This window comes from Pectinophora gossypiella, chromosome 3 (assembly GCF_024362695.1).
Source record: "Pectinophora gossypiella chromosome 3, ilPecGoss1.1, whole genome shotgun sequence".
Classification (NCBI taxonomy): Eukaryota; Metazoa; Arthropoda; class Insecta; order Lepidoptera; family Gelechiidae; genus Pectinophora; species Pectinophora gossypiella.
Genome location: NC_065406.1, coordinates 11,378,939 through 11,389,978, shown reverse-complemented (window position 1 = coordinate 11,389,978; position 11,040 = coordinate 11,378,939). Strand labels below are relative to the sequence as shown.

Genomic DNA, 11,040 nt, shown 5'->3' with positions numbered 1-11,040 from the left:
ATCTCTCTCTTTCTGACATGCTTCCTTAAATGACGCTATTTCATTTCTCAATAACAAAGTGTAGCATGAAGTGAGCAAGAAGTGAAGTTCGCGCAAATCAAGCGCAAATGCACAAATCTATAGAGATGTGCGAACCAAGGACCGAACGAATAGTATCGAATCAAGGACCAATGGTATTTCTATCGAATAGTATCATATCGAACCAGATCGATTCAACGAGTTATAACGAGTTACATCAAAGACCTTGTATAGAATTCTATACAAGGTCTTTGAGTTACATTCAAAATAAAAAAAACAATATTAACATTTTTTTAATTTTACAAATTCTCAGCGTATCAGCCTAGCATTCTTTATAGATTTTTTTGACAAGTTTTCGTAAAAAGTTTAATGATCGACTCTATATGTAACAACTCAACAAGTAGTTTCGCCTCCCTAGTAGTTGTCAATTAATTAAAAAAAAATAACAGCTGTGTGTGCTGCAGGAAAATGGTTTTATAAATTTATTTATTTTATAAACAATTTGTTTTCTTGTACATATTTTGCAAAACATGGAATTTATTGAGCTTATATTAATAAATAAGTTAGACGGGGTTATCCTCAAATATCCGCATCAAGAGAACATAGATGGGACAGTGTGCATAACTGGACATCATCTTATTTTGAGCTCTAGGAAGGAAGGAGTGCGGGAGTTATGGGTAAGGGGCAATCTGTCTAATATGTTAGAAAACCTTACCTAATTTTTCTATTTATTCTAAAATGGTATGAAGTAAACATCATAATGCTAAACAATCAGCTGATTGTAATAAGCACGCAACTACCACCTACTTTTTTCATTGAAAGCATTACAGATTATGTTGCGGCATCACTCTTTAATCTTGGAAACAAATGCTTATATGGCAAGTTTTGATTTGCAGCTGGTAAAGAGCCTGTATGTTGTGCAAAGCATCCCGGATTTGATTGCTGACTGGGTACTTCTATGTTTAAGCTTGCTTTTTGTCTATCTTCTATCACTAATAACAACAGGAAAAATTCATAGAATAAGATTTAATGTAAAGCAATTCTGATAAGTTTGATGTGCTGTAAATTACTTGAAAATTTGTACTTTTTCAGCTGTTACACAAAAACATAGACTGTATAGAAAAAAAAGAGAACAAACCAAGCAGTAGCATCACTCAGGGAGGCTCCCTGTTCCTGAAATGCAAGGACTTGAGGATCTTCCAGCTGGACATTGCATCCTCCACAGAGCTACATCAGGTTGCACAGACGTTGGAGAACCTCGCTGGCCTGCAGAACCCCAGTTTGTTCTATCCATTCTTTTATCGACATATGAACCCTATAATGGAGAATGGCTATACATTATACAGGTATCTTTTATTATGTTTTTGATAGTGGTGCTCATAAATAATGTGATATAAATAAAAGGTTGATATTAATTCTAATTATAGGAGTATAATATAGAAAAAAATGGGGTGATAATACTTTATTTTACAACTTAATGTTTAGATAATGTAATAAATGTGTAATTTATTCTAAAACATAAAAATTACAAAGACAATTTTGTGAATAATTATCAAGAATTGAATTGCTAATTTAAGTAAAGTGCCTTTCAAATAAATAGCTGGAGTATTAATTCTATGCATATGAATATGTTGTTCTTAGAGAAATGGAATATGTTTCCTTATGCCACAAGATATATGTACTGTTATGGTGCAGAGCAAAAATCCTTAAAAGCATGTTAAATTCTGGAGTCCTAAGATAAATACGTCAAATATCTTATTTCATCAACTTTCAGTGTTGAAGGGGAATTCACTAAGGTGCTAGCAACAGAAGAATGGCGCATATCCCGCGTCAATCAGAATTACACAATCTGTCCAGCCTACCCCAAGTCGGTTGTGGTTCCTAAGAACATTGACGATGAAACGCTGGCCACTGCCGCGTCCTTCCGACAGGGAGGCAGGTTCCCTGTGCTCTCTTATAGGCATAATAATGGGGTAAGACAATGATAACATTTGAATACGGATTTGAATACAGATCTCTATTTTTGATTTTTTGAGGCTTTTATCACTTGTGTTTATAGATTACAAGCACAGTGGTAGACTGGCTTTTACTCAAATTTTTTTTCAGGAAATCTGTGATGCTTCTTCTTATCTGTCATCATGTGCCTAGTCTCAAAAAAAATATCAACCAAATATTAAAGTTGCCTGGATGGTTTGCATGGATTGCGCAATCGCGCGCGGCGTGCCGCGGGTTTCATCTAATAAATGCGTATATGGTTGCGAAACCGTAGCAATTGGTCATACCCGCGGCATTAGTCATCGCACCGCGCGCACTAAGTAACCGTCCAGACTTTGCTGATTATTATTTTTCTCTTATTACACGTAATTTGTAGGCAGTATTACTTCGGGCCGGACAACCTCTATACGGTCCGAAACACCGACGTTGCCGCGCAGACGAGGCGCTGCTCAACGCGGTGGTCAGTGTCGGGATGAAGGGAGTCATCTACGACTTGCGCGGCTCTAGCGCCATCTCTCAGCACCAGAACAAAGGTAACAAAACTTGAGGAGGGCATTAGAAAGCATATTTTTGTATGTATTTGAATAAGACTGCATACTAATCTAATGGCTCGGAGCGTTGCCATAGAATCCCCAATCGCGGGTTTGCCATAGGTATCAATACAAAGCAAGAAACCCTGACGCCTAATAGCTCTATTACTCAGACCCCTCTTCAACAATGCGTCCTCTATAAAAAAAAAACTCGCGAAGAAAGATCATAGTTCATCTTGCAATGGATGTGCCCCAATTGGGATATAGTCCTGATCTTGTATGGTAGGTTTTTATTGGCATTTGTTTGTATTTAGAAGCATTCATTTTGTAAAAAAGGCTGTAGTTACCGAAATAAAATAAAAAAAATGTGTTTCAGGTGGCGGCACGGAAAGTAATTCTAACTATTCCCAGTGGAGAATTTACAACAGATCTATGGATGATGTAGACAACCAGCAACAACTATTAGATAGTTTTTCTAAACTCATTGAAGGTAAGTTAATTACAACAGTCATAGACATAAGCGAATAAAACAAAAGGTTACAATACAAACATAGAAACCCAGAATTCGCAGTGGGACGTATATAGGCTGTTTATGTTATGATTTTTATGTTCTTTCAGCGTGTAATGATAAAGAGATATCGAGCGACAAATGGATATCTAAGTTGGAGTCGTGCGGCTGGCCCGAGAGCGTGCGTAACGCGCTGCACACCGCCTGCATAGTCGCGCAGCATATACACCAAGTGAGTTTACCCACAATCACACACTGGACACTATCTCCTACCCTCATCATCATCAGCCCATTAACGTCCCCACTGCTGGACCACGGGCCTTCCCCATGGATGGATAGGGAGATCCTGCCTTAAACCATCACGCGGGCCCAGTGCGGATTGATGGTTATTAACGGCTGCTAATGCAGCCGGGACCAACGGCTTAACGTGCCTTCCGAAGCATGGAGGAGCTCGAGATGAAAACTACTTTTATTGTGGTCACCCATCCTATGACCGGCCTTTGCGAAAGTTGCTTAACCTCAACAATCGCAGACCGAGCGCGTTTACCGTTGCGCCACCAAGCTGCTCATCGATCTCCTACCCTACAATATTCTAATTCTTACCGTGTAACGACTAACACGTAAGAGTGAGTGGAACAGACAGTCCACGTGCGCTCCCTTACCCTTTTAACGGCTTACGGCCATTTTTATTTTTATATGTATAAAGACATTCTTATTAGAAGTCTACAAAAATAATACATTTATTATATGTATAAAGACATTCTTATTAGAAGTCTACAAAAATAATACATCTTACTACAATCATCTCACTGGAATGTGTCGACTATATAATGATCTCATTAAGAATCATTGACATTTTCAATGCCAATCACTGGGCTTTCAAACGCTCCTTTGTAAATGTAATTAAGTAAATTATTACTTACATAATCATCATTATCATTGTTCATTACTAACATATTATTATACCTAATCAATATTTATCTGTGCCACATTGTTAACAATTTTCCTCTAATTTTTTATTTTTTGTCTTTTTCTTTTGGCTATCACAGTTGTTAAGGTCGATCATGATGTACGACACTTTACTGGATTTACAATCTGGTATAATACCTTATAGACTATTAGATGTTATCCTCTATTATGATTGTTAACTGTTGTGCTCGTCTTATAAATAAATAAATTTAGACTAAAGTAATACCCGGAGGAGGTGAGGTAAATCATGCTCGGCGTCCGATACGAACTAGTGCGTGGTGGAGAGTTACAGTTTTCGACGATTTCCCTCATTCAGCGCTTATCGCTATCGACCCACTCTCTCTCTCTCTCTATTTAAGAGCTGCGCTCTTGTCGGTGGAGTAACCGCCATTCCTCTCTTCTTCCCGCCAAAACCTTCACCTCCCGATACGACACGACCTGCACCTTCTCTTTTATTTGTTTCATAAATGTTATCCTAGGTCTACCCCTTCCTCTCTTCCCTTCAATTTTTCCTTCTATAATGTTTGTTATAAATGAATCGTGTCGTATCAGGTGGCCAATCATATTTCCTCTCCGGTTCTCTATAGTCTTCAATATGGTTCTCTTTTCTTCAACTCTTTCCAGCACTTTTTCATTTGACGCCATTTCAGTCCAGCTTATACCCTCCATCCTTCGCCAACACCACATCTCAAACGCTTCCAACCTCTCTCTGTCTCTCTGTGTCTCTGTGTCACGCGACCCACTAGGGTCGATTAATTCTTTCAAATATTTTTCCTCTCAGACGATGCCCTGAGCCGAGGTTCGCGCCCAACTGGGCACCCTCAAGCCTGTTGTCTTAAACGTTGTATCGGGTGAGAGCCTTCAGCGCACTCCATTTGTGCGGCCAAGTAGTTAATGCCATCTGCGGCAAATCTACAATAAGTCACGTCAAAAAAAAAGTTACAGTTTTATACGAAGTATTAGTCTTCATTCGGTGTCACGGTGTTAGATAGAGGAGTTTTTGTCTAGGTCTTTCTATACTTTCCTTTGTCACACCTCTTATTAGGCGCAGGCCAGACAGAAATGGCTTTCAGGCGCAGCTGGCCTATATTCGCTTTACGCCGCGTCCTTCTAATACGTTTTGTATGCAAGTACATTAAGCGTACATTCGTACAATGCACCGTACTCCTTCTGCCTTAAGACTTTATATATTTATAAACGGTTCGTATTTTAAGAGCCCATTATTTATATTCACTATTGGAGTTGCAAGACGGAAAAAACATATGACGATCGATTCCTCTGTGATTCTCTCCGTAGGTTTCGTAACTAAATATTGCTTATAATAAAATATTTTAATTGTATAATGTTGTATGTTACAGAAAGCAGAGCCAGTGTTAATACACGGCTCGCGCGGCGAAGACGCGACGCTACTAGTCTGTTCCTTAGTGCAAATTATATTGAACCCCGACTGCAGAACTATTCGAGGGTAAGTTTTAAATACTAGCCTTATATACTATCTGTTTTCAACTCTTTCAGACAAGCGATTGAAAAAACAGATCATATTGAAACTCTACTTTTCAGGATTGAATCACCTGATTGTTCAAAAAAGTAAAATGATTCCGTGCTTCGGGGGGCACGTTAGGCCGTTGGTCCCGGCTATTTGCCGTAAAAACACCTCCACCAACCCGCATTGGAGCATCGTGATGGAGTAAGCTCCATACCCCCTCTGGTTGATTGAGGGGAGGCCTGTGCCCAGCTGTGGGACGTATATAGGCTGTTTATGTTATGTATTGAAACTCTAATGACACTGTCTACTTAGCAATGAGGTCGCTTATTGTACTCTTCAATTTCTCTTTTGTTTGTAATATTGTGTTTCCTGCGAGCGCAATAAAGTGTGTATGTAACACCACCATAGTATGCAAATAAAGAATATTGAATATTGAATTGAATACATAAACTGCCTATATACGTCCCACTGCTGGGCACAGGCCTCTCCTCAATCAACCGGAGGGGGTATGGAGCATACTCCACCACGCTGCTCCACTGCGGGTTGGTGGAGCCATTGAATTGAATATTGAATATGTTATTCCAGTCTGCAAGCGCTAATAGAGCGTGAGTGGCTGCAGGCGGGCCACCCGTTCGGCACTCGCCACCGCTGCGGCGTGTACGGGGCTCCACAGCCGCGCGCCGCGCCCACCTTCCCGCTGTTCCTGGACTGCGCCCGACAGTTCCTTGAGCAGTTCCCCTGCAGCTTCGAGTACCGCCAGTCCTTCCTCGTCACGCTGTTTGAACACTCTTACGCTAGTCAATTCGGTATGAAATTATTTCTACTAATATTATAAGCGCGAAAATAATACCGTTCTGTCTGTTACGCTTTCACGTCAAAACCTTTAAGCCGGTTTTGATGAATATGTATTGCTTTTATTTCCTTAACATCTCTCGGGATACATCGCATTTCCGAAAACGAATGCTAATATGTTCATCAATTATTAGATTTAGGATAGTGATTTGTTCAAACTAAACAACAATCAATTTTAGTATTGTATGTATCTAACTAAATAACAATAAATTACCCACATAGTTCTGGATTCAAATTATGTTAAACGACAAAATCTAATAATTCATGAACATGGAAATCGGCATTAGAAAGTAGAAGCACGGTACGCACGTGTCGAATTCCTACAAAAATGCGACTGGTCTAATTTGTGAAGTACATTTCCAGGAACGTTCCTCTGCGACAGCGAGCAGGAGCGCGAGTCTCGCGGCGTGTACACGCAGACAACCAGCCTGTGGTCGTGGGTCAACCAGCCGGACGAGTTGAGCGGTTACATCAACCCGCTGTACGAGCCCACGCCCACCGTTATATGGCCCTCGGTCGCGCCCATGAGCTTCGTCATTTGGGAGGGTGAGTCGTACAATACTCACCTTGTTTGACAACCACTCACTCACAGAGTGACACGTGAGTGACACGTTCAAAAATATATACAGGGTGTTAGTGACATCGTAACGAAAACTTTGAGTGATGATTCAGGCCATGATTCCACTTAATATCAACTCAGAATCATAGTCTGAATCATCCCTCTCAGTATCCGTTACGGTGTCACTAACACCCATACCTACTTGTATGGCTACCTGTATGTACTGGTACGGGGTGTAAGTGACATCGTAACATGACATGATTCAGGCCATGATTCTGAGTTGATATCAAGTGGAATTTTCCGTCGCAAAAGTATGGAATGGAAAATAACTTAAAAAAACATAAACACAATACTGAGGGGGCTGATTTAGCTCATTATTCTGAGTTAATATCAAGTGGAATTTTCGATCGCAGAAGTATAGAGTTGAAAATAATTAAAAAAATAAATAAAAAAAAACATGAATTTTGTGACGGAAAATTCGACTTGATTTTAACTCAGAATCATGGTCTGAATCATCCCCCTCAGTATTCGTTACGATGTTACTAACACCCTGTATACCCGTTTCACATAGCACATTATAACTTGTCATTTGCAAGATGAGACAGGTATAGATTTGCGCACGTGAAGGCGATTGACTCACAAATAAATCCCCCGGTACTGGACTTGCACCAATGAGTTATTAATTTATCTTAAGTGCAGTTTTCATTAACAAAGTTGGCTCGACCATTATAGACGGTGATACAGATCACCACCTATCACGTTGGTCTAACAGAAAGTTCGTGAGATGTGGGTACTTATAGTTCGTCATATACCTCTAACTGCCCCAATGGGGATATAGTCGTGAGCTTATGTTATAAATATTTGACAAACAGGCTGTAGGTTTGGGTCAACCGACAGCTCGAATAGTTCACAGAATCCAGTAGTTCCAGAATTGACGTATAAAGATATTTTTTTATATCATCATCAGCCTTTTAACGTCCCCACTGCTGGGGCACGGGCCTTCCCTATGGATGGATAGGGAGATCGGGCCTTAAACCATCACGCGGGCCCAGTGCGGATTGATGGTTATTAACGACTGCTAATGCAGCCGGGACCAACGGCTTAATGTGCCTTCCGAAGCACGGAGGAGCTCGAGATGAAAACTTTTTTTTTGGTGGTCACCCATCCTATGACCGCCCTTTGCGAAAGTTGCTCAACTTCAACAATCGCAGACCGAGCGCGTTAACCGCTGCGCCACCGAGCTCCTCATATTTTTTTATAATTAGGTACCTACTAGAAAGAAATGTTTATTTATTTATTTATTGACGTTACAGAGCTGTACCTCCGCTGGCAAATCGAGCAGCGTACGGAGCAACGCGAGGAGCAGTACAAAGCGATACGCACGCGCGAACAACAACTACGCGCGCAGGCGCAGCAGTTACGCCGCGAGCTGTACGAGATCGCACACCAGTACTACGGGCCCGACGTCAAGGACACACTGTGCGATAAGTAGATTTTGTACCATGATTCCTATTTGTTGAAACTTAGCGTAGGCTATGGGTTTCCACATAAGCGAAGCGGAAATGTGCAATCGAACAATCACCGTGAGGGAGCAGAGAGCAGAAGTGACGGAGCGTCTTCTTTCGCTCTCTCGCACGCTGCGATTGGTCGATTTCGTGTACATCACGTGCTCCGCTCCGTTTCGTGAAAACCTACCTTTAAGTTTAAATAAAAAAAAAGAAGATTTGTTACCTACCATTGCCAATTCTATCGATAATTACAGTCGCTACACTGCTGCCTACTGTTAATAAAGTCTGAATAAAATTATCAGAACAAGCCCCTAAATACTTAGCTAGACAATAGATATCATTCAATGAAAACGATACGTAAGTAATTTATCTTCTCTTTTTGCTATAACTAAAAGGTGGCCCACTCACCGTTATTAGTATTAAATTGAAACTAAAAATGACCACACGCGCGTTTAATGGACATGTCGATTTAAATTATATAATGAATTTATATGTACAGAGTTATGGGCCCAATAGCCAAATTTAGTGTAAGTAACATTAGCATCGTGTATCAGTCTTCGCTCAGATTACTCACGAGCATAGAGTAAAGAATAATACTGCGTATAGAACGGTAGCTTTCCGCCCCGCGCCTGTTCGTATCGGGCGCCGAGCTAGATTTACCTCACCCCCCCTGGGCCTTTAATCTAAATGGCTGGAAGCCGCTAAGGAGTACTACCGGACTGGCTGTATGTAGTAACATTTAATATTGTTTATCATGTACTGCATTCATGTGATCATATGGCCGGGTTTCCACTGATGCGGAAATGGGCGGAGAAGAGCGGAGATGTGCGGATTTGACCAATCACAGCATTCGAGAGAGCTCTCTCCCTCACGGTGATTCGTCGATTCCTGCACAACTCCGCTCAACTCCGCACAGCATCGCGTCAATGGAAACGCAGCCTATGATATGTACGCACCAAGCTATTTTTTCAAAATTCTTCACAATAGATTTTCGTTTAGCCGGTTATTAAACTATATTATTAAAAGGTAATAATACACAATAATAATAGTAGCTTGCTTTTGTTAGCTTGAAAAAGGGGGCCGAATTAATTTTAATTTCGCCATGAAAATCTATAAATATTTTTATTATTTTGATGTCTATCGGCCTAATAAGTAATTTATATATAAATTGTAAACGTTATGAGGAATATATCGTAGAATGTAAGTTTAATCAGTCATTTTGCATTGGTGCTAAATGACGGAACAGTTGCTATGACACGAAGCTTTAATTTCTCTATTTGTATTGTATTGTATACTGTCTTTCTGTATTGTATTGTATGTGTCCTGTCTATTATCAAAGACGCGTCAATTTTAATACAAAAATTAATAGTTAGCATTTACTGCCAACTAAGTATTTGACAACTAAAAGTCATAATTAAAACAGATAATAACGGGTTCTTACCGCGTTTGAAATAGGGATATGTCATCCCGTGGTCATGGCACTTGCAACAGTGTCGAAATATCGGGAGTCTCATATCCCTATTTCAAACGCGGTAAGAACCCGTTATTATGTGTTTTAATTATGATAACTAAAAGTCAGTGTTTTCGGCCTGCTATTACGTAATTTTACTCTTTAAGCCGCTGTACTGACATGCCGAATATTCGAATTGTAACGTCACATTGATCGAATAATCACGTTCGTTAGTCGCCACCTTAAAGCTTTTTTTTTCTTTTTATATCCCCACAATTTGCCAATCTGAAACATATACTGAAAGTTTACAATAAAAGAGTTCGATTTTACTGCAACAGGTTTATATATGTACATATATGTACCTACATTCATGATATTTAAATTTCCTATAATGCCATACGCGTAGCTACAAGTCTCAGAGCCGACTGGATATTTTTCCCGCCTATCAAATTGTGAGTTGATAGATCTTTAGCAAACATGCTAGCAAATATTGCATATTTAAAAAAATAGATATTCTATTTATCTATTTAAATCCCAATTTTATACTTCAACGAGAAAAGTTCTTTATAAATTATTGTTCAATCATTCTAACATACATTGAAGTTTGAAGGTAGGAATTGAGGAACATTACTTGTGTAAGATGCTGTTGATATTGGAGGTACGTTGGCAATGTACAAGGCAACATCAAAATATGTAATTGAAAAAAAATATTTTAGGCAAACCATCTTTCCTCGGAAGATAACGACATGTTTTTGTGTTTGTCTGTTAAAGCAAGACATTTTTATGGTAAATATGACTGTATGTTCTTAGTAGTCAAATCAGTTACTTTTTACTAAACGTCAAAATAGGAAATTACTATGGAATTTGTATGAAAAAATCAACCTGAGACGTCATAGAAAAACGTGACAAAAAGTCGCTTAAAATTACATGTTTTTTATTAAAATTCATAAAAAGTTAAATAGAAAAAATTAAACGTTTGTTGTCATGTTTAGATCTGTCTTTATTGAGTAATCAGCATTTCATAATTTATTGTTGACCTAGGAAACTACGCAATTCACGTGACATTAAATTAACCCTAATCTTTTTTTAAAGCTCCGTACTTCACGGCTTAATATCGATTAAATCTAATTTAAAGGGCTGATCTTTTGAACTGTAATATTGTAAA

At 39.3% G+C, this 11,040-nt stretch overlaps 2 protein-coding genes across 2 annotated transcripts in view; both read left to right on the top strand.

Moving 5' to 3' along the window:
* LOC126381688 (serine/threonine-protein phosphatase 2A regulatory subunit B'' subunit delta-like) overlaps positions 1 to 11,040 on the top strand; it is a 237,631-nt gene that overhangs the window by 187,500 nt on the left and 39,091 nt on the right. The gene's annotated exons all lie outside the window — the stretch shown is intronic.
* On the top strand, positions 467 to 10,508 carry LOC126381726 (myotubularin-related protein 9). Its single transcript, XM_050031183.1, has 10 exons — positions 467 to 695; positions 1,111 to 1,364; positions 1,793 to 1,991; positions 2,390 to 2,546; positions 2,920 to 3,033; positions 3,162 to 3,283; positions 5,379 to 5,485; positions 6,092 to 6,312; positions 6,722 to 6,904; positions 8,231 to 10,508. The coding sequence occupies exons 1-10, from the start codon at positions 549 to 551 to the stop codon at positions 8,407 to 8,409; spliced, it is 1,683 nt and encodes a 560-aa protein (XP_049887140.1). The 5' UTR covers positions 467 to 548; the 3' UTR covers positions 8,410 to 10,508.

What these genes read in the sequence shown, in the direction of transcription:
- LOC126381726 (XM_050031183.1), top strand. Translation starts at nt 549, where the DNA reads ATGGAATTTATTGAGCTTATATTAATAAATAAGTTAGACGGGGTTATC. An exon ending in TCGCGCAGCATATACACCAA is followed by an intron (nt 3,284 to 5,378) that starts GTGAGTTTACCC and finishes TGTATGTTACAG; the next exon opens with AAAGCAGAGCCAGTGTTAAT. An exon ending in GACTGCAGAACTATTCGAGG is followed by an intron (nt 5,486 to 6,091) that starts GTAAGTTTTAAA and finishes ATGTTATTCCAG; the next exon opens with TCTGCAAGCGCTAATAGAGC.